At 38.8% G+C, this 24,345-nt stretch overlaps 1 protein-coding gene across 4 annotated transcripts in view; it reads left to right on the forward strand.

The window, feature by feature from the left end:
* Positions 1 to 24,345, forward strand: part of GOLGB1 (golgin B1) — a 116,551-nt gene that overhangs the window by 31,636 nt on the left and 60,570 nt on the right. For 3 of the 4 annotated variants that reach the window (XM_004745490.3, XM_013052694.2, XM_004745491.3), the window contains exons 5-8: positions 2,140 to 2,268; positions 5,114 to 5,239; positions 7,434 to 7,556; positions 8,626 to 8,739. In XM_004745490.3, the coding sequence (XP_004745547.2) occupies positions 2,140 to 2,268; positions 5,114 to 5,239; positions 7,434 to 7,556; positions 8,626 to 8,739 (492 nt within the window). The remainder of the gene's footprint in view (positions 1 to 2,139; positions 2,269 to 5,113; positions 5,240 to 7,433; positions 7,557 to 8,625; positions 8,740 to 24,345) is intronic. The other variant, XM_045088839.1, reaches the window with a different exon arrangement.

Below are 24,345 nucleotides of genomic sequence, written 5' to 3' on the forward strand. Positions count from 1 at the left end.
TGTGATCCATAAACTTGGTTTTAACCTAGTGTTCCTCCTGGTCCACTGGGGGAAGGACCTTTTGTACTGATTCTCAGGTGTCTTTGCTTGGGCAGTTGCACTGCCCCTTGTCACAGGACTGGTTTCAGTGTAAGCTGCTTAGGGTTGCTTTAGTGTGGCTTTTGTTCCCTTCAGGTTCTTTGTGCTGCTTTAGAGGGTGAAAAAAAAATGGTGGCACCCTAATCTCCAGCCCTGGAGCTAAAGATCAGGGCCCCACTCTTCAGCACAACCTCATGGAAAAGCAGTCAATCCCTATTGTGTGCACCAAACTACAGATTCTTGTGGTACACCCCTGCACAAATCCTCCCAGGGAAGTGGGTGCTGGTCAGACCTGGCTGGCTGCTTTTCTGGGCCCCTGCTCAGGGAGTGGTTGCCTCATCATGCCTGTACCTGTCCTGCTTCTCCCTGGGGAAGAAGCAGGGTCTCACAATGGTTTTGCTGCTTGCTGCACCCCTGCTGGGAGAGTGGTTGATCCACAGGGGCATGGTTCCGGTTTATGGGAACACCAAGCTGAGAGGCCACTCTGGGGCTTGCTAATTGTAGTCAGCTTCCCTGTTCCAGTGCTTGGGAACTCTGTTGCACCCACAAAAGCCCGTTCATTCTGTGACACCAGGATCCTGAGACCATACTGTCCCATCTAGGATTGTGTCCCACTTTGCCATCTGAGCATATTACCTGCAGGATGTCCCTCACTGGAGCACACTTCTAAAAGTTGCGATTTTGTACTCTGCTGCTATATCACTTTCTGGTAGTTGGCTTCCTGAGACTCCCTCCCCATCAGTTTATCTTCTGGTATGTACTCATTCATTTCTCTTCTCCTCCTACCTCGCAAAAAGTGGTAGATTTTCTATTTGTAGAATTGCAGCCATTCTTTTCTTAGATCTCAGATTGAATTCATAGGTGTTCAGAATGATTTGATAGCTATCTAGCTGAAGTTAAGGGACCAGATGAAATGACGGTCCTCTACTCTTCTATCATCTTCCCTCCTCCTCTTAAATTATCTATTTTATACTCTGCTTTTTTTTTTTTTTTTTTGGCCTGGGACCTTAAACAAATCAACACTTAGAGCTTCATTTCTTCCCTTTGTTAAGTAAGATGGCCGAATCAAATGATTTCTATGTTTCAGTCATAGCAGCTTTACACTCTTGTATATCCATTATAGAGCTACACACTCTCTGAAAAGTATAGTTGAAGAGATTAGGGCAATCCTAAAATGCTTGACCAACAGTTATGTAGGAGAAAGTATAAAATTATTTTGTGTAGTTGTAAGAAGCAGAATTGATTGATTTGAGTGTGGTGAATTTAGTAGGGAGGGAGAGTCTGGTTCAGTCTGAGGAAGAGCTTTTGAGGAAAACAGTAGACTTGAAAGATTTGGATTTCCTCTTAATAAGTCTTGTACGATGTTTTGCTCCTCACTTAACGGCACCTGTGCTTTCCTGAATTCTGTCCTCTGGTTCTTCAAGGCAGTGGGACTAAGTTTCCTATTAAGTTTTAGTCCTGTGTGGTGCTGACTGGTTTAGTTCTTAGACTAAAAACCATAAAAAAGGGAAACTTGATGTCATTTCTTCCAAGTATTGACTGCCTTCCAGTATCTTCTAGATTTTGGTTGTCCTCTTGAATTTTCAAGTAGCTATTTTTCTATCATGTCCAGAGTTGATAGCTGTTATCTGAGGGAGGATGAATCTAAGAGGAGCTACTTGGCCATACTAAAATGGGAAGACTCTTAAGATTCCTTCCTGGTTGTTAGGTCAGGTGTTATTTCTTGCTCCCATTTATAAAACTGTAATCAAATGGTTATGGGGCAAGTTAGAGCAAAAGATCGAATATGTATTAATTATAGTTCTTTTATTTATTTATATTTATTTATTTATTAAAGGTTTTTTTTTATTCATCTGACAGACAGAGATCACAAGTAGGCAGAGAGGCAGGCAGAGAGGAAGGGAAGCAGGGTCTCTGCTGAGTAGAGAAGCCCGATGCAGGGCTCGATCCCAGGACCCCGAGATCATGACCTGAGCCGAAGGCAGAGGCTTTAACCCACTGAGCCACCCAGGTGCCCCTATAGTTCTTTTAAATAAATCACTTTATCTCCTTCATTTTCAGCATGATAAGAGTTCTACGGAAGAAGAGACAGAAGTAGAAAAGATAAAACATAAACTCCAGGAGAAGGAGGAACTAATTAGCTGTTTGCAAGTCCGACTTTCCCAGGCACAGGCAGAGCAAACTACACAGGTAGGGGTGTTAAGTCACCTCTTAGTCATTAAGTTGATGAATTGCTAAAACCCAGTGGATTATTCTATGACACATACATTTTTCTAGATGGCCAGTGGATATTTACCTATGTATGTATCAATTTATTTTCTTCTTCCCTTTCCTTCTCTGATCAACTTCCTTTCCTTCCTACCTAAGTCTAGTTATTGAGTGTTTGCCATTCTTGGTTGAGGTTTGTGAAGATCCAGTATGCGCTTTAATACATGGTTTCACATATTTTTATTTCAGAAGAATTTTTTGTTAGGGAAAGAAAAAATGAAACAAGATGGGATCAGGAGGGAGAGAAACCATAAGAGATTCTTAATCTCACAAAACAAACTGAGGGTTGTGGAGGTTTGGGGAAGGTGGGTAGGGAGAGGGTGGCTGGGTTATAGACAGTGGGGAGGGTATGTGCTATGGTGAGTGCTGTGAAATGTGTAAGCCTGATGATTCACAGACCTGTACCCCTGGGCTAATAATACATTATATATTCATTTAAAAAAATTATATAGTTTGTGGTATTTGGTCTGTTTTCTTATCTAGGGACTTCTATTATCTGTGTTTCCTTCTTTGATTATCTTTAGTATTTGTTAATTACTCTCAATTCCTTTTTATTTCTTTCGTCATTTTAAAGTTTCTTCTTTATTTGTCCTTCACCTTAGTCTTTCTATTTTGTGTTTATTTACTTTTGTGTTCCTTCTTGCTTAAACTTCTTTTTCTGAAAATTTTTTCATATATATATCAAATTTTTCCTAATTTCAGTTACCTCATTTCTGATTTTTCTGATTCTGATTATGCTGTTTTTCTGTGTCTTGTACAATTTTCTTAAATTTTTAAATACATTTTGAGATAGAGTACAGTTTTGATTTGTTTTTTGAACATGACTCTGGTCTGTTATTATCTGTATATTATTTTGCACCTTAGCTTTTTTTTTTTATAGTAACTTTGTATGAAATTTGACCTTGACCCTTTTATATTCCTTACTTTTGTGGGCAATTAATTTTTCTAAACTTCTGGAAGTAGCCTTGGTTCAGGAAAGCTTTTCTTTACTTAACAGACCTCTTTCTTTTGTTGTTCTTTTTGTATTGTGGCCAAATATTTGGCAGCTGTATTTCCTGGTTTTCTTTCTCCTCTCCTTCACTTCGGCCTATACCAACATTGTGCAATAGTAATATAATGTAAGCCACAGGTAGAATTTAAAATTTTATAGCAGAAACAGGTAAAATTAATTTTAACAATGTATTTCATGTGTCCAATATATTCAAAATATATTTTGAGTTTAATAAAATGATTATTTTTGTGTTATTTTATTTATTATTTTTTGCACTGTCTGAAATTTGGTGTGTATTTTTACATTGTATCTCAATTTGGATTAATAAATTCTCATTGGAAATAATACTTCTCTGTTTAGATTTCAGAAAATGTCTGGTTGAAAAAATAGATTAATACACTTAAGTTGTTCCAGACATATGTAAAAGCTTTCTAATAACTGAACCGAGGGCTGAAACATCATTTTTCTTAAGATCTGCATAAGTATCCACTGTGACTCATGCTGTCTGCATGAAGCATCCAAATAAATACATTACAATGATACATGAGTGTGTAGGAAAAAAATCTTTCAAACTGAATGAATCCACTGACACTTACTAGTTAGGCAATGTGTTTCTTGTAATACTAGGAAGAGCATGCACACTTGTTACTTGTATAACAATTTAAGAGTACTATACATTATGCAATAAGGTGAAATATAGTTATATTTAATGGGAAAATAATTTACAGTTTAATTAACTAAAATTAAATAATATTAATAATTAAACTCCTCATTTGCATTAGTCATATTTCAAGCCTTCCGGAGGCTTGATAATGAATTATACAGCATGTGTACAGACCTTTTTCTTCTGTTTCTGTTATCTCTATTCTGCACAATTTTTATTTCACTTCTGGAAGTTTCTTCTTATTTCTGGTCCATGTCTTAGAAGAGAGCCCTGATGAGGCAGTTTTGAGAATTCAGAGGACCTAAGTTGCTCTAGTCTTTTAGTCCTACTTACTTGGACCCCTTGCAATTACCCAGTATTGGAGAATGGGGGAGCCCTGCCAGTTTAAGCTGCTGTTCTAAGATTGGCCAACTGTGCTTTCCAGTAAGAACTTGTTGGTCTATTTCGGGGTTTTCCTGTTCTCCCGGCCAGTAATGTTGCTCTTTTGCGGCCTGCTTCCTCTTGCATAGATGCTAATGCCATGCAGGTCTTGTGCCTTTTGGTGGTTTACTCGACCTGCTTGTATTTTGGGGTTTGGGGGACAGCCATCTGAATTTTATTATAAATATTGTCCGCGGGTTTTTGGTTTTACTATTTAGTTGTACTGTTTCTTTTTTTTTTTTTTTTTTTTAAAGATTTTATTTATTTATTTGACAGAGAGAAATCACAAGTAGATGGAGAGGCAGGCAGAGAGAGAGACAGATAGAGAGTGAAACAGGCTCCCTGCCGAGCAGAGAGCCCGATGCGGGACTCGATCCCAGGACCCTGAGATCATGACCTGAGCCGAAGGCAGCGGCTTAACCCACTGAGCCACCCAGGCGCCCCAGTTGTACTGTTTCTATGTGAGGATTCAGATAAGTTGAAAAAGAGCTGCTGTTGCTTTTGTTTTCCTCTGACAAATAATCCTGATAATTACTTTTAAAAAACCCCAGCACATGCAGTTCTTTTTTGTATTAAGTGCAAATTAGAAGGATATTGGTAGGTATTTTGGGCGGTTGAGAAAGGGAAGTCAAAGAATTAGGAGTGCTAATTCTTTTGTTTAAATACATACTTTTTTCCTTCTGTGTCTCCAGTTTGATAAGAGTTCAACAGAGATGGAAGAATTTTTAATGATGAAACAACAGCTCCAAGAGAAGGAGGAACTCATTAGCTCTCTGAAAGCCCAGCTCAGTCAGACGCAGGCAGAGCAAGCGGCTCAGGTAGGTTGGAAGGTACCTCATGAGCATTAGAATAAAGAATTATGAAAGTCTAATGGTGACAAGCCAATTCAGACAGTCATTTTTTAAAACCTCAGTATATAAAAGTATAGTAGCTAGAATGTTGTAGTAGAAATTAGAAGCGTATAATAGTAGAAGAAATTAGAAGTGTCATTTACCTTGATGAATTTGCCATAGCCTGTTTTATGGCTGTTTCTTAGTTATATAAGCCTGAAAGTTGGTTTTAATAGCACACAGAAATTCAGTCTCTTGGGAATGGATTCACATTGTTTGAAAGAGACTGGTAGATAAACCAAAAGAAATACAAATGATTACGTCCATTCTTTCCCTATAGTAAAACCTTAATAGGAGGTTAAATTATAATCAGAAGATTACTTAAGTGGGCATATAATGAGAAAGTGGTATAGGTTATGTGATTCAGTGTTATATGGCACTAATATGTAATATTCCTCATATTTATTTCTGATACCAGGATCAGACAGTTTGAACTGGCATTCTCAACTCCTTCTGTCTGTTTTTCTAAATTTCCACTGTGATCACCCACCTCTGCATTTTTCCTTTGAGAAAGTTTTTGACTTGTGAAACATTTTTCCCTGTGCAGTATCTTTGCATGATAGTTAGTCTTTTCCATTGAGTGTTTTTTTTCATTTTTTGGTAACTTATGGTATTAATGATGTTTTCTGTCCATGGATGGCCTGCTGCTGTGTATACAGTTAAATAGTATATCTTGAAATCCTTACTTTTATCTATTAGCTTTTATTGTATCCTTTTTATGTACAAGAACTATATACAATGTATGATAGAGAAATACAAAATGTGATTTTTACGAGCAGCTTAAAACATGGAAAGCCAAGAATATAAATACATTAACAGGTCCATCATAATGTAAGCCATTCAGAGTAAGTGAATAGTAAGCATCAACACAAATGTAAAGTATTTTAAGAGGTCAAAGAGGTTACCATGAGTGTGACAACCAAGGAAGGTACATGGAAAACTTAGGATTTAGGCAAAACTGTGATGGATAGATAATAATCCCAATAAGATGGTTGAACATATTCCATTTGTGGGAAATGGTCTGAGCAAAATCACAGAGAGAAAAACGAATATGGTACATTTATAGGGAAGGATGTGAGAGATGCATTTGGCTAATGAGGGACACCAGTGCCTGTACATTTGCAACACAGGATTCCAAATTCATAGTAATGTCTGAATTCAGAGAATCAAAAAAATTATGAAGACTTTTTTTCCTACCTAGAAGGAGAGCCATTCAAGATGTCACAAATTGAGAAATTAGCAGTAGTTGAAGGACCAATACAAAATGGGCAAGTTAAGATCAGGTCAGCATGCTCAATTACAGATCTTAAGGAAGTAAATAAGCAGACATTCATCTACAGACATCCACATCCTCAAAACAAAACTAAACTAAAACACTGGTACTAAATAGCTCACAGTCAACTTACTTCCATTTTATTCTGTTAAGAGCCAGTTACAAGTGAGGATGATCTAGAAACTAGCAAGTAATGACAGCTGAAAATAGCTGTCTGGGGAGGTGGTGTGGATTTGGAAATACATGAAGTTCTTTGGTAGAAGCAGTTCTTTGAAGACTAGCTAACATTCTTGATGAATATGGATGCAGAAATTCTCAGTAAAATACTACCAAAACGAATCCAACAATACATTAAGAAAAATCATTCACCACGATCAAATGGGATTTATTCCAGTTGTAGAGAATTTTGAATAAAAGATCTTTTAGCTTGAAGTTTGCCTTACAGGACATGACAATTTCACTGAATGTGTGTGCTATTAACATGCCTAGGACTTCACAGAAATCTAATTTCACTTTGTAGTTTTAATATTCTAATCTCTGCAGAACTTTTGAAAAATATACCTCTTGTATATTTAAGCATTTCTAATAACCATGCAAATATAATGTTTAATCAGAATTTATATTTGGGCTGATTTCTGAGTTTGATAATAGGATTTCTCTTACATTGGGAAGTTACTGTCAGGCATACCTATTTCTCTTCCAGCATTCTCATCCTTGACATTAAAAACTGGATTAAAATCTATTGCCTATCAGTTCTTAGTGTTTGTCTTGGAAGAATAGGGTGTGAGTTTTCTTTGTGCAATATTCGGGGAGTGTAACATGTATAGTTTCTTTGGTGTGTGTCTTTAGTTGAGTTCCATGCAGCAGGTGGTCCGAGAGAAAGATGCCCGCTTTGAAACACAAGTTCGTCTTCATGAAGATGAGCTTCTTCAGTTAGTAACCCAGGCAGATGTGGAAACAGAGATGCAACAGGTGTGTTGCTAAAACTTAGTAGAATGACTGTCATTTGGTTAACATTTAAAATGATCACAGCCACTTTTCTACCCTTACATACTGCTCTCCACTTGGTCTTAGTATGCTCCTTAATTGGCTTCTTTTTGGTGATCTTGTCATCTGTTGCATATTAATATTTATTTTTTCTTGTCCTTACCTTGCCTTTTATGCCTCTAACCAGGTTGTTGGTACTCAAAAGCTGGCTTTAGTTGGCAAATGTATGTGGTAGTCAGAAATCAGTTTCTCTTCAGTTTGCCAATTGTAGCTTCATTAAACACCTGATCCAAAGCTTCAAATCAATGAAGCTAGTTTTAAACTTTCAAAAAATTAAATGAAAAGTAGTGATTTTGAAACATGAAGTCTTTTATTAAATGGATTATTCTTAAAAAAATAATTGAGTATACTTTGGAAATTGGCTTCATTGTTTTTATCATCTACTAACTCCAAGGTATTTATTTTTATGTGTGTGTAGTGTAGTGTGGTAACCAGAAGTGCTCTAGTGGTTTTCATGGTTGATCCATTTAATTGTTTTTGAGTGAAAACTTCTTCCATATTCTAAGTAATCCTTCAGAATACACTTTTTGAACTGGAATATTAATGTGTACATGTATTATTGATTTATTTATCCAACAAATGTTTATCGAGTGCATGTCCTATGCATGAAAGCTAGAAGAGAAGGTTCTTGCCTGCATAGAATGCTTACGTTGGTGAGTGAGATATACATGCACTTATGTTACTGAGGTGTAGGACTCTATATAGTTTTAAAAGTGGTTGTATCATTTTCTTGAATAGTTAAAAAGACTCCCTAATTCAGGGGCTTGCTTGTGTCTCAGTTTAGCTATTGTCACTCTACTGGAGAAGTCATTTTTGGAGATTCTTTTTTTTGCTGCTGGTTGGGGAGCATGGCATGCTGGTGTCCCACTCTTTAATCTGCCATCCTCAACATTCAGACCTCTTAAATACACAAATCTACACAATCTTTTGAAAGGTAAACAGATAACGGTGCTCATTGGTGTAGCACACTGTATCTAAGACATTTCCTTCTCAGAAATTAAAGGTGCTGCAGAGGAAGCTTGAAGAGCATGAAGAAGCCTTATTGGGCCGTGATCAGGTCGTGGGCTTGCTGCAACAGGAGCTGACTACTGCTGAACAGAAAAACCAGGTACTACCTTGTGATCTTTACTGCCTGCCTTGGGAGTGGAGTATTCATTTTCACCTTGTTTTTATTTATTTATTTATTTTGGGGGGTTGGGAAAGGGCAGAGGGGAAGAGAGAGAATCTTTTTTTTTTTTTCAGTGTTACAAAATTAATTGTTTATGCACCACGCCCAGTGCTCCATGCAATACGTGCCCTCCTTAATACCCACCACCAGGCTCACCCATCCCCCCACCCCACCGCCCTCCAAAACCCTCAGTTTGTTTCTTAGAGTCCACAGTCTCTCATTGTTTGTCTCCCACTCCTGCTTCCCCCAACTCACTTCTCTCCATCTCTCAGTGTCCTCTGTGTTATTCCTTATACTCCACGAGTAAGTGAAACCATATGATATTTGACTCTCTCTGCTTGATTTATTTCACTCAGCTTAATCTCTTCCAGTCTCGTGCATGTTGATACAAAAATTGGGTATTCATCCTTTCTGATAGAGGCATAATACTCCATTGTATATATGGACCACATCTTCTTTTTCCATTTGTCCATTGAAGGGCATCTTGGTTCTTTCCACGGTTTGGCAACTGTGGCCATTGTTGTTATGAACATTGGGGTACAGATGGCCCTTCCTTTCACTACATCTGTATCTTTCGGGTAAATACCCAGTAATGCAACTGTAGGGTCATAGGGAAGCTCTATTTTTCATTTTTTAAAAAGATTTTATTTATTTATTTGACAGACAAAGTGGCTGCACCAACTTGCATTCCCACCAACAGTGTAAGAGGGTTCCCCTTTCTCCACATCCTCTCCCAAAACTTGCTGTTTACCGTCTTGTTAATTTTGGCCATTCTTACTGGTGTAAGGTGGTATCTCAATGTGGTTTTGATTTGAATCTCTCTGATGGCTAGTGTGGAAATTGCTGCTATGAACACTAGGGTGCATATGGCCCTTCTTTTCACTATATCTGAATCTCTGGGGTAAATACCCAGTAGTGCAATTGCAGGGTCATAAGGTAGTTGTATTTTTAATTTCTTAAGGAATCTCCACACTGTTTTCCAAAGTGGCTGCACCAACTTGCATTCCCACCAACAGTGTAAGAGGGTTCCCCTTTCTCCACATCCTCTCCAACACTTGTTGTTTACCATCTTGTTAATTTTGGCCATTCTAACTGGTGTCAGGTGGTATCTCAATGTGGTTTTGATTTGAATCTCCCTGATTGCTAATGATGACATTTTTTCATGTGCCCTTTGTATGTCTTCTTTGGAGAAGTGTCTCTTCATGTCTTCTGTCCATTTTTTGACATGGTTATCTGTTTTGTGTGTGCTGAGTTTGAGGAGTTCTTTATAGATCTTGTGTATCAGCCGTTTGTCTGTAGTGTTATTTGTGATTATCTTCTCCCATTCTGTGGGTTGCCTCTTTGTTTTGTTGACTGTTTCCTTTGCTGTGCAGAAGCTTTTGATTTTGATGAAGTCCCAAAAGTTCATCTTCGCTTTTGTTTTCTTTGTCTTTGAAGACATGTCTTGAAAGAAGTTGCTGTGGCCAGTGTCAAAGAGGTTACTGCCTATGTTTTGCTCTAGGATTTTGATAAATTCCTGTCTCACATTGAGGTCTTTTATCCATTTCGATTTATCTTTGTGTATGGTGTAAGAGAATAGTCGAGTTTCATTCTTCTATACATAGCTGTCCAATTTTCCCAGCACCATTTATTGAAGAGACTGTCTTTTTTCCACTGTGTATTTTTTCCTGCTTTGTCGAAGATTATTTGACCATAGAGTTGAGGGTCCATATCTGGGCTCTCTACTCTGTTCCACTGGTCTATGTGTCTGTTTTTATGCCAGTACCATGCTGTCTTGGTGATCACAGCTTTGCAGTAAAGCTTGAAATCAGGCAATTTGATGCCCCCAGTTTTGTTTTTCTTTTTCAACATTTCCTTAGCAACTCGGGGTATCTTCTGGTACCATATAAATTTTAGGATTGTTTGTTCCAGCTCTTTAAAATATGCCAGTGGAATTTTGATTGAGATGGCATTGAAAGTATAGATTGCTCTAGGCAGTATAGACATTTTAACAATGTTTATTCTTCCAATCTATGAGAATGGAATGCTCTTCTATCTTTTTATGTCTTTTTCAATTTCTTTCATGAGTGTTCTGTAGTTCCTCGAGTACAGATCCTTTACCTCTTTGGTTAAGTTTATTCCCGGGTATGTTATGGTTCTTGGTGCTATAGTAAATGGAATTAATTCTCTAATTCCCCTTTTTATTTATTTATTTATTTTTTTTTTTTTTAAATTTTTTATTTTTGATAACATATATTTTTATCCCCAGGGGTACAGGGCTTAATTCCCCTTTCTATATTTTCATTGTTAGTGTATAAGATAGCAACTGATTTCTGGACATTGATTTTCTATCCTGCCACATTACTGAATTGCTGTATGAGGTCTAGTAGTTTGGGGGTGGAGTCCTTTAGGTTTTTCATATAAAGTATCATGTCATCTGCGAAGAGAAAGAGTTTGACTTCTTTGCTTATTTGAATACCTTTTATTTCTTTTTGTTGTGTGATTGCTCTTGCTAGGACTTCTAGTACTATGTTGAACAACAGTGGCAAGAGTGGACATCCTTGTCGTGTTACTGATCTCAAAGGAAGACTGTCTGCTTTTCCCCATTGAGAATATATTCGCTGTGGGGTTTTCATAGATAGATTTAATGAAGGTGAGGAATGTTTCCTCTATCCCTATACTTTGAAGCGTTTTAATCAGAACAGATGCTGTATCTTGTCAAATGCTTTTTCTGTGTCAATTGAGAGGACCATGTGCTTCTTTTCTCTTCTCTTATTGATTTATTCTATCACATTGATTGATTTGTGAATGTTGAGCCACCCTTATATCCCATGGATGAATCCCACCTGGTCATGGTGGACAATCTTTTTTTTTTTTTTTTTTTAAATTTTTAAAATGTGTGTTTAGCGTAACAGTATTCATTGTTTTTGCACCACACCCAGTGCTCCATGCAATACGTGCTCTCTCCAGTACCCACCACCTGGTTCCCCCAACCTCCCACCTCCCACCCCTTCAGCCCCCTCAGATTGTTTTTCAGAGTCCATAGTCTCTCATGGTTCACCTCCCCTTCTGATTTCCCTCAACTCCCTTCTCCTCTCTAACTCCCCTTGTCCTCCATGCGATTTGTTATGCTCCACAAATAAGTGAAACCATGTGATAATTGACTCTCTCTGCTTGACTTACTTCACTCAGCATAATCTCTTCCAGTCCCGTCCATGTTGCTACAGAAGTTGGGTATTCATCCTTTCTGATGGAGGCATAATACTCCATAGTGTATATGGACCACACGTTCCTTATCCATTTGTCTGTTGAAGGGCATCTTGGTTCTTTCCACGGTTTGGCGACCGTGGCCATTGCTGCTGTAAACACTGGGGTACAGATGGCCCTTCTTTTCATGACATCTGTATCTTTGGGGTAAATACCCAGTAGGGCAATTGCAGGGTCATAGGGAAGCTCTGTTTTTATTTTCTTGAGGAATCTCCACACTGTTCTCCAACGTGGCTGCACCAACTTGCATTCCCACCAACAGTGTAAGAGGGTTCCCCTTTCTTCACATCCCCTCCAACACATGTTTCCTGTTTTGCTAATTTTGGCCATTCTAACTGGTGTAAGGTGGTATCTCAATGTGCTTTTAATTTGAATCTCCCTGATGCCTAGTGATGATGAACATTTTTTCATGTGTCTGATAGCCATTTGTATGTCTTCGTTGGAGAAGTGTCTGTTCATATCTTCTGCCCATTTTTTGATATGATTGTCTGTTTTCTGTATGTTGAGTTTGAGGAGTTCTTTATAGATTCTGGATATCAACCTTTTGTCTGTGCTGTCATTTGCAAATATCTTGTCCCATTCCGTGCATTGCCTCTTTGTTTTGTGGACTGTTTCCTTGGCTTTGCAGAAGCTTTTGATGATGAAGTCCCAAAAGTTCATTTTTGCTTTTGTTTCCTTTGCCTTTGGAGACATATCTTGGAAGAAGTTGCTGTGGCTGATATCGAAGAGGTTACTGCCTATATTCTCCTCTAGGATTCTGATGGATTCCTGTCTCACGTTGAGGTCTTTTATCCGTTTTGAGTTTATCTTTATGTACGGTGTAAGAGAATGGTCTAGTTTCATTCTTCTACATATAGCTGTCCAGTTTTCCCAGCACCATTTATTGAAGAGACTGTCTTTTTTTCCCACTGTATTTTTTTCCTGTTTTGTCAAGGATTATTTGACCATAGAGTTGAAGGTCCATATCTGGGCTCTTTACTCTGCTCCACTGTTCTATGTGTCTATTTTTATGCCAGTACCATGCTGTCTTGGTGATCAGAGCTTTGTAGTGAAGCTTGAAATCAGGTAACATGATGCCCCCAGTTTTATTTTTGTTTTTCAACATTTCCTTAGCGATTCGGGGTCTCTTCTGATTCCATACAAATTTTTGGATTATTTGCTCCTGCTCTTTGAAGAATACCGGTGGAATTTTGATCGGAATGGCATTAAAAGTATAGATTGCTCTAGGCAGTATAGACATTTTAACAATGTTTATTCTTCCAATCCAAGAGCATGGAATGGTCTTCCATCTTTTTTTGTCTTCTTCAGTTTCTTTGATGAGTGTTCTGTAGTTCCTCAAGTACAGATCCTTTACCTCTTCGGTTAGGTTTATTCCCAGGTATCTTATGGTTCTTGGTGCTATAGTAAATGGAATCGATTCTCTAATTTCCCTTTCTGTATTTTCATTATTAGTGTATAAGGAAGCTACTGATTTCTGCACATTGACTTTGTATCCTGCCACGTTGCTGAATTGTTGTATGAGTTCTAGTAGTTTGGAGGTGGAGTCTTTTGGGTTTTCCATATAAAGAATCATGTCATCTGCGAAGAGAGAGTTTGACTTCTTCGTTACCAATTTGAATACCTTTTATTTCTCTTTGTTGTCTGATTGCTGTTGCTAGGACTTCTAATACTATGTTGAACAAGAGTGGTGAGAGTGGGCATCCTTGTTGTGTTCCTGATCTCAATGGGAAGGCTGTGATCTTTTTCCCATTGAGGATGGTATTTGCTGTGGGTCTTTCATAGATAGATTTTATGAAGTTCAGGAATGTTCCCTCTATCCCTGTACTTTGAAGCATTTTAGTGCTCGCTTCGGCAGCACATATACTAAAATTGAAGCATTTTAATCAGGAATGGATGCTGGATTTTGTCAAATGCTTTTTCTGCATCAATTGAGAGGACCAATGTGGTTCTTCTCTCTTCTCTTATTGATTTGTTCTGTCACTTTGATTGATTTGAGAATTTGAACCATCCTTGTAGCCCAGGAATGTATCCCACCTGGTCATGGTGGACAATCTTTTTAATGTACTGTTGAATTCTATTTGCTAGGATCTTTTCGAGAATGTTGGCATCCATATTTATCAGGGATATTGGTTATTTGGGATATTGGATATTTCATTATCAGGGATATTGAAATTCTCCTTTTTGGTGGGGACTTTGCCTGGTTCTGGGATCAGGGTAATGCTGACTTCATTAAAAGAGTCTGGAAGTTTTCCTTCTGTATCTATATTTTGAAACACCTTCAAGAGAATAGGTATTATTTCTTCTTTGAATGCTTGTTATAATTCTCCAGGGATCCATCAGGTCCTGGGCTCTTGTATTTTGGCAGGTTTTTGATCACTGCTTCACTCTATTTACTAGATATTGGTCTATTCCAGTTGTCAGTTTCTTCCTGATTCAGTTTTGGAAGTTTATCGTTTTCCAGGAATGCACCCATTTCTTCTAGGTTGCTTAACTTACTGTTGTCTAACCGTTGATGAGAATTTCTGATGATTGTTTCCATTTCCTTGGTGTTAGTTGTGATCTCTCCCTTTTCATTCATAATTTTATTAATTTGGGTCCTCACTCTTTTCTTTTGGATTAGTTTGGCCAATGGTTTATCGAACTTAATGATCTTTCAAAAAAACAGCTTCTAGTTTTGTTGATATGTTCTACTGTATCTCTAGTTTCTATCTCATTGATCTCTGCTTTAATCTTGATTAATTCCCTTCTTGTTTGTGGTGTTGGCTTAATTTGTTGTTGGTTCTCCAGTTCTTGAAGGTGTAGAGATAGCTGCTGTGGTCTGGATTTTTTAGTTTTTTTGAGGGAGGCTTGGATGGCTATGTATTTCCCCCTTAGGACCGCCTTTGCCATATCCCATAGGTTTTGGACTGAAGTGTCTTCATTCTCATTGGTTTCCAGGAATTAAGTTCTTTGATTTCCTGGTTGATCAAAACCATCTTAAGCAGGGTGGTCTTTACCTTCCAAGAGTTTGAATTCATTTTTAAGCCTTCTTGTGGTTAAATTCCAATTTCAAAGCATTATGGTCTGAGAATATACAGGGAATAATCTCAGTCTTTTGATATCGGTTGAGCCCTGATTTGTGACCTAGCATGTGGTCTATTCTGGAGAAGGTTCCATTTGCACGTGAGAAGAATGATTATTCTGTTGTTTTAGGGTAGAATGTTCTGTATATATCTATGAAGTCCATCTGGTCCAATGTGTCATTCAGTGCTTTAGTTCCTTTACTGATTTTCTGCTTGGATGATCTGTTACTGAGAGTGGTATGTTAAGATCCCCTAGTATTAATGTATTCATATCAATATGACTATTTTGATTAACAGTTGTCTTATGTAGTAGGCTGCTCCTGTATTGGGGACATAAATATTTACAATTGTTAGATCGTCTTGGTGGATAGACTCTTTAAGAATGATGTAGTGTCCTTCTTTATTTCTGACTATAGTTTTTAGCTTAAAATCTAATTTATCTGATATGAGAATCACTACCCCAGCTTTCTTTTGAGGCCCTTTGGTATGAAAGATGCTTCTCCATCCCTTCACTTTCAGTCTGGATGTATCCTTAGGTTCCAGATGGGTCTCTTACAGGCAAATATGGACCGGTCCTGTTTTATCCAGTCTGCAACACTGTGCTGTTTTATGGGAGTATTTAGGCTGTTCACGTTGAGAGTGATGATTGAAAGATATGTTTTTATTGACATCATGTTGCCTGTGAAGTCCTTGTTTCTATGGATTGTCTCTGTAGATTTCTGTTCTGTGACACTCTTGGGTTCTTTCTTCTTTTATAGAGGCCCAGTTACTATTTCTTGCAGTGCCGGCTTGGTGGTCACATACTCTTTTAAACCCTGCTGGTCTTGGAAACTCTTTATCTCTCCATCCATTTTGAATGTCAGCCTTGCTGAATAAAGTATGCTTGGCTGCATGTTCTTCTAATTAAGTGCCCTGAATATGTCTTGCCAGCCTTTTCTGGCTTGCCAGGTTTCTGTGGACAGGTCTGATGTTATTCTGATGGGCCTTCCTCTTTATGTAAGGAATCTCTTCCCTGATTTCCTCTCAAAAGCTCTTGTCTAAAATTATGATTTGTCAGTCTTATAGTCAAGAGCCTCATAGTCAAGTGCCTCAAGGTCTTTCTAGATTTGTTGATCTTTGGGGGTGTTCTTTCTACCCCTAGGACACAAACACTGGTTCCATTCCCCAGATTAGAAAAATTTTCATGGAAAATTTGTTTAACTATATCTTCTAGTCTTCTTTCCTTCTTCTCCCCCTCAGGGATACCAGTAATTTTGATTTAGGAACATTTCATGACATCATTTATTTTCCTAATTCTGTTTCCATGGCTTCTAAACTGTTTGTTCCAGGCCTCCCCCTGATCCTTTTTCTCTATCAGTTTGTCCTCTAGAACATTAATTCTGTCTTCTGCCTCAGTTACCCTAGCTGTTAGAGTATTTAGATTAGATTGGATCTCATTGATAGCATTTTTAAAAAAATTAGTAGTGTTTTTTTTTTCCTGGGTGTGGGATACATTGATGTTTGTTATACTGTTTTTTTTTAATTTTTAAATTTTTTTATTAACATATAATGTATTACTAGCCCCAGGGGTACAGGTCTGTGAATCGCCAGGTTTATACACTTCACAGCACTCACCGTTAGCACATACCCTCCCTAATGCCCATAACCTAATCACCCTTTCCCTACCTCCTCCCCTGGCAAATTTCAGTTTGTTTTGTGAGATTAAGTCTCATGGTTTGTCTCCCTCCCAATCCCATCTTATTTAATTTATTCTTTTCCTACCCCCCAAATCCTCCACATTGCCTCTCCACATCCTCATATCAGGGAGATCCTATGATAGTTGTCTTTCTCTGATTAACTTATTTCGCTCAGCATAATACCCTTTAGTTCCATCCACAGTCTTCACAAATGATAAGATTTCATTTCTTTTGATGGCTGCATAGTATTCCATTGTATGTATTTACCACATCTTTTTTTTTCATATTCATGTTTTATTTATTTTTTTCATATTCCTGTTTTATTTTTTATAAACATAAAATGTATTTTTATCCCCAGGGGTACAGGTTTGTGAATCGCCAGGTTTACACACTTCACAGCACTCACCATAGCACATACCCTCCTCAATGTCCATAACCCCACCCCCCTCTCCCAAACCCCCTCCCCCCAACATCCCTCAGCTTGTTTTGTGAGATTAAGAGTCCCTTATGGGGGGCACCTGGGTGGCTCAGTGGGTTAAGCCTCTGCCTTCGGCTCAGGTCATGGTCCCGGGGTCCTGGGATCGAGTCCCGCATTGGGCTCTCTGCTCTGCAGGAAGCCTGCTTCCTCCTCTCTCTGCCTGCCTCTCTGCCTACTTATAATCCCTGTCTGTCAAATAAATAAATAAAATCTTTTTATTTATTTATTTATTTAGCTAGTTGTTTTTAGATTTATTTATTTATTTATTTATTTATTTATTTGACAGAGATCACAGGTAGGCAGAGAGGCAGACAGAGAGAGAGGAGGAAGCAGACTCCCTGCTGAGCAGAGAGCCAGATGCGGGGCTCGATCCCAGAACCCTGAGATCATGACCTGAGCCAAAGACAGAGGGTTAACCCACTGAGCCACCCAGGTGCCCCAATAAATAAAATCTTTAAAAAAAAGAAGAGCCACTTATGGTTTGTCTCCCTCCCAATCCCATCTTGTTTCATTCATTCTTCTCCTACCCCCTGAACCCCCCATGTTGCATCTCCACTTCCTCATATCAGGGAGATCATATGATAGTTGTCTTTCTCCGATTGACTTATTTCTCTAAGCATGATACCCTCTAGTCCCATCCACGTCATCGCACATATTACCACATCTTTATCCATTCATCTGTCAATGGACATCTAGGTTCTTTCCATAGTTTGGCTATAGTGGACATTGCTGCTATAAACATTCAGGTGCACGTGCCCCTTCGGTTCACTACGTTTGTATCTTTAGGGTAAATACCCAGTAGTGCAATTGCTGGGTCTTAGGGTAGCTCTATTTTCAACTTTTTGAGAAATCTCCATACTGTTTTCCAGAGTGGTTGCCCCTGCTTTCATTCTCACCAACAGTGTAGGAGGGTTCCCCTTTCTCCACATCCTTGCCAGCGTCTGTCATTGCCTGACTTATTAATTTTAGCCATTGTGACTGTTGTGAGGTGATATCTCATTGTGATTTTGATTTGTATTTCCCTGATGCCAAGTGATGTGGAGCACTTTTTCATGTGTCTATTGGCCATCTGGATGTTTCTTTGCAGAAATGTCTGTTCATGTCCTCTGCCCATTTCTTGATTGGATTATTTGTTCTTTGGGTGTTGAGTTTGCTAAGCTCTTTATAGATTTTGGATACTAGCCCTTTATCTGATAGGTTGTTTGCAAATATCTTCTCCCATTCTGTCAGTTTTCTTTTGGTTTTGTTAACTGTTTCCTTTGCTGTGCAAAAGCTCTTGATTTTTATGAGGTCCCAATAGTTCATTTTTGCCCTTGCTTCCCTTGCCTTTGGCGATGTTCCTAGGAAGAAGTTGTTGTGGCTGAGGTCGAAGAGGTTGCTGCCTGTGTTCTCAAGGATTTTGATGGGTTCCTTTCTCACATTAAGGTCTTTCATCCATTTTGAGTCTGTGTTCATGTGTGGTGTAAGGAAATGGTCCAATTTCATTTTTCTGCATGTGGCTGTCCAATTTTCCCAGCACCACTTATTGAAGAGGCTGTCTTTTTTCCTTTGGACATTCTTTCCTGCTTTGTTGAAGATTAGTTGACCATAGAGTTGAGGGTCTATTTCTGGACTCTCTGTTCTTTTCCATTGAGCTGTCTGTTTTTGTTCCAGTACCATACTGACTTGATGAATACAGCTTTGTAATAGAGCTTGAAGTCTGGAATTGTGATGCCACCAACTTTGGCTTTCTTTTTCTTTGTTCCTCTGGCTATTCGACGTCTTTTCTGGTTCCACATAAATTTTAGGATTATTTGCTCCATTTCTTTGAAAAAAATGGATGGCATTTTGATAGGGATTGCATTAAACGTGTAGATTGCTTTAGGTAGCATAGACATTTTCACAATATTTGCTCTTCCAATCCATGAGCATGGAACATTTTTTCATTTCTTTGTGTCTTCCTCAATTTCTTTCATGAGTACTTTATAGTTTTCTGAGTATAGATTCTTTGCCACTTTGGTTAGGTTTATTCCTAGGTATTGTATGGTTTTGGGTGCGATTTTAAATGGATTGACTCCTTATTTCTTTTTTCTTCTGTCTTGTTGTTGGTGTATAGAAATGCAACTGATTTCTGTGCATTGATTTTATATTCTGAAACTTTACTGAATTCCTGTACAAGTTCTGGCAGATTTGGAGTGGAGTCTTTTGGGTTTTCCACATATAGTGTAATATCATCTGCAAAGAGTGATAATTTGACTTCTTCTTTGCCGATTCGGATGCTTTAATTTCTTTTTGTTGTCTGACTGTTGAGGCTAGGACTTCTAGTACTATGTTGAATAGCAGTGGTGATAATGGACATCTCTGCCATGTTCCTGACCTTAGCAGAAAAGCTCTCAGTTTTTTCTCCGTTGAGAATGATATTCACAGTGGGTTTTTCATAGATGGCTTTGATGATATTGAGGTATGTACTCTTTATCCCTACACTATAAAGAGTTTTGATCAAGAAAGGATGCTGTACTTTGTCAAAAGCTTTTTCAGCATCTATTGAGAGTATCATATAGTTCCTGTTCTTTCTTTTTATTAATGTATTTTATCACATTGATTGATTTGAGGATATTGAACCAAACTTGCAGCCCAGGATAAATCCCACTTGGTCATGGTGAATAATCCTTTTAGTGTACTGTTGGATCCTATTGGCTAGTATTTTGGTGAAAATTTTCACATCTGTGTTCATCAAGGATATTGGTCTGTAATTCTCTTTTTTGATGGGATCCTTGTCTGGTTTTCGGATCAAGGTAATTCTGGCCTCATAAAATCAGTTTGGAAGTTTTCCTTCCATTTATATTTTTTGAACAGTTTAGCAGAATAGGTATGTATTCTTCTTTAAATGTCTGGTAGAATTCCCCTGGGAAGCCGTCTGGCCCTGGGCTCTTGTTTGTTTGGAGAATTTTGATGACCGCTTCAATCTCCTTAATGGTTATGGGTCTGTTCAGGTTTTCTATTTCTTCCTGGTTCAGTTGTGATAGTTTATATGTCTCTAGGAATTTCTCCATTTCTTCCAGATTGTGAAATTTGCTGCCGTATAGTTGCTTATAATATGTTCTTATAATTGTTTGTATTTCTTTGGTGCTGGTTGTGATCTCTCCTCTTTCCTTCATCATTTTATTTATTTGGGTCCTTTCTCTTTTCTTTTTGATAAGTCTGGCCAGGGGTTTATCAATCTTATTAATTCTTTTAAAGAACCAGCTCCTAGTTTCGTTAATTTGTTCTATTGGTTTTTTTTGTTTGTTTGTTTCCATTTCCTTGATTTCTGCTCTGATCCTTATTATTTCTCTTCTTCTGCTGGGTTTAGGCTTTCTCTGTTGTTCTTTCTTCAGCTCCTTTAGGGGTAGGGGTAGGTTTTGTATTTGAGACCTTTCTTGTTTCTTGAGAAAGGCTTGTACTGCTATACATTTTCCTCTCAGGACTGCCTTTGCTGTGTCCCACAGTTTTTGGACCGTTGTGTTTTCATTATCAGTTGTTTCCATGAATTTTTTCAATTCTTCTTTAATTTCTTGGTTGACCCATTCATTCTTTAGAAGGATGCTCTTTAGTTCCATGTATTTGGGTTCTTTCCAACTTTCCTCTTGAGTTCTTGCTTCAGAGCATTGTTGTTTGAAAATATGCAAAGAATCATCCCAGTCTTTTGATCCTGGTTGAGACCTGATTTATGACCCAGGATGTGATCTATTCTGGAGCATGTTCCCATGTGCACTAGAGAAGAATTTATATTCTGTTGCATTGGGATGGAATGTTCTAAATATATCTGTGATGTCCATCTGGTCCAGTGTGTCATTTAAGGCCTTTATTTCCTTGTTGATCTTTTGTTTGGATAATCTGTCCATTTCGGTGAGGGGAGTGTTAAAGTCCTCTGCTATTATTGTATTATTGTCAATGTGTTTCTTTGATTTTGTTATTTGGTTTTTATAGTTGGCTGCTCCCATGTTAGGGGCATAGATATTTACAATTGTTAGATCTTCTTGTTGGGCAGACCCTTTGAGTATGATATGCTGTCCTTCCTCATCTCTTATTATATATAGTCTTTGGCTTAAAATCTAATTGATCTGATATAAGGATTGCCACCCCAGCTTTCTTTTGATGTCCATTAGCATGGACTTTAAATCTGGAGGTGTCTTTGGGTCTGAAATGGGTTTCTTGTAGACAGCATTTTGATACTTTTTTTTTTTAATCCATTCTGATACTCTGTGTCTTTTGATTGTGGCGTTTAGTCTATTTACATTCAGGGTAACTATTGACAGACATGAATTTAGTGCCATTGTATTGCCTGTAAGATGACTGTTACTGTCTATTGTTTATATATAGGTTTATATATATATATATATATATATATGGTTTATATATAGGAGTAGTATTGATTAGGGAACGAAGATTACCTTGAAGCTTATATCTATATGTATATTAAAAAAAATAGAACAGAAAAAGAAAACAGAGGTATATGTATGAAAAAAGTTCAAGTTAAAAGGTTATTATAGTATATGTTATACTGAACCTCTATTGTAATGGTAAGTAGGTTAAAAAAAGAACAAGAATAATGAGAACGAATTAAAAATAAAAGTTGTTTCTATGAAATATACAGGTTTTTGGCGCAATATATTGTTTCCACCCATATTGGCATTTTACAGTTTTATGGTGACCCTGTGGTGGTTGTCCTCTTGTTCTTTTGGCTGGCTTTCTGGGGTAGGGGACTGCTGTGTTGTTTTTCAGTCAGTCTTGCTTGGGTTGAGTCCTCCTGCCCCTGGTCAAGGGGCTGGGCTCTGTGGAAACCAGTTTTTCAGGCTTTTATTCTCTGGAGGGTTTTTTTTCTTTGGCGGCTTTTTTGCAGGCTTTTTGGAGGTTTGTTGGAAAGCAAACTGTACCCAGACCTCCGTCTCAGAGAGAAGGTGGTCCAGAACACACAGACTCCTCCTCTGCAAACTCCGCTGAGTCGTGCAGCCTCCCACAGGCAGACCACATCCCCAAACACTGTCTCAGGTTGCCTGAAGTGCCCACTTGTCTCTGCACCCCTGTACCCCTAAAACCATGAGCGATATTAGTCCAGGGAGCCCACTTCTGGTGGCTGCCTTCACTGGGACTACTATCTGGGGTCCAGACCTCAGGCTGCCACCACAGAGATTGCACTGAGTTCCTTCAGCCCTGGCTGGGAGAGTCCAGACCATTGTCTGGTCCTAGAGACTGCTGTCTAGCGCCTGCATGGAGCTTTCTCGGGCACTGGCAGGGAGTGGGTCAGACCCCAGTTGCAGAGTGCGCAAAAATTCCTGGGAGCACAGGCTGGCACTGTCACCAGACTCTCTCATGTGGGGGCAGGAGTGTGCCCAGCTGAAGCGTGGTGCAATCCCTGCAACCCTGGGGGCTCCGCTGCACTCTCTCTGGCATGGATGGTTGCTGGTGGTGGCTGTTCTGGGACCGTGGGCTTAGGCTGTGCCTGTACTGCCCGATAACCCCAGTTGCCTCTTAAGATCTTTTACTCTTTTTGAGTGCTTTTAACCGGACTCTAAGTCAATGCTGGTCCCCATCACAGGACACTTATATTGGGGTATTACTTTCAAATGGGTTGCTTCTAGTGGCTCCCTCCCCTTCTGTTTATCTTCCTATATTAGTCCAATTGTTCCCACTCTGCTTTACCTCTCCACTGGTGTCTTCTGCCCTGTAGAGATCCAGAAGTGTATAATCCTACATCTCGGGCTGCTTTCGTGGGTGTTCAGAGTGTTCTCGTAGATAATTAGCTTATTTTAGGGGACTGGTTGAAATGGGGTCTCCTACTTTTCCGTCATCTTGCCCCCTCCAGAGATAGAATCTTAAGTAGTCTCCACTCCCAGGGCAGAGTTTGACATGGGGCTCGATCTCACACCTCTGAGATCATGAACTGAGCCAAAACCAAGAGTCTGATTGAGCCCCCCAGGTGCCTTCCATCCCCCATTTCCACTGTAGTTTCCAGGCAGCATGTATAAAATCATGTCTTCTGAGCATTGATGCCATTTATTCATCCTTTCAACAAATATCCTCTGCTTAAGTGGTGGTGATACAGTGATAAGAAAGACAGATACCGTTCTTTCCCTGACAAAGCTTGTATTTCACATCTTTCATTGTGACTGTTTTTCTTTGTGCTTTTAGGTCAAGGGTCCTAGTTTCTCTAGAATGTCATTCTGTCCTCCTCTAGTGAGTTTTCCTTCGTGTCGTTTTGCTCCTTTACTATCTTGATTGGTTCTTGTGCTTTATGTACTATCCCTTGTTTGTTTTTGTTGATTCTCTGTTGGTGTGAAGTAATTCACCATGCAGTATTCCTCAAATCTAAAGTGATCAGACACTGATACTCCAAAATCTTAAGCTCAAGTATCCCATCCCAGGCTGTATCCCATCCTGTCGTTCCCTTTCTCAGTCCGTCTTGACCTTCATTCTCATTAAGGTCCCTTGATCCTTTCACTTTGTTCCTTTGGTATGTTAGTTCTTTCTTGGCCTCTCTCCTTTCCCCGGCTGCTGTTGCCTCATGTTTGACCATTTGGACTAGTCTTTCATCAGCCCTTGGATTCCCTGTGTTTTTGTCTCATCACATCCAAGAAGCCAAGTACTAACATGGAATTGGTGCTGCAGCCCCCATTCTCTGCTTGTTCATCTGGGTGCTGCATGCTGCTGGAGATGGGCAGTCATATCCTTGATTTTCAACTGTCTTTGAGGAATTTCTTCCATAGAAACGTTGTCCTGTATCTCCCATCCTAATAAGACCTATATCCTGATCCCAAGGCCCTTATTTAGCTGTCAGACAGTGCCTCTTACTAGATAGTTACTATATAAATAGTTATAGCTATGTGACTTTTGGCAAACTTCCCTTCTTCTCTGCTCCTGCTAATACCTTGTAAGTATCTCTTTACAAGGCCTCTACGATTTTTGAATTATAATTAGCTGGTTAAATATGACTGTCCAACTGAACTCTGAGTCCATGAGGGCAGGAACTGCATTCATTCACTCTTTATTGAGCAACAGGTACTCAGTTTGACATATACTATGCTAGATGCTGGAGAACAATGATGATAAAACAAAGTCCCTTCCC

Source organism: Mustela putorius, unplaced genomic scaffold (assembly GCF_011764305.1).
Source record: "Mustela putorius furo isolate JIRA1106 unplaced genomic scaffold, ASM1176430v1.1 tig00003834_pilon_pilon_pilon, whole genome shotgun sequence".
Lineage (NCBI taxonomy): Eukaryota > Metazoa > Chordata > Mammalia > Carnivora > Mustelidae > Mustela > Mustela putorius.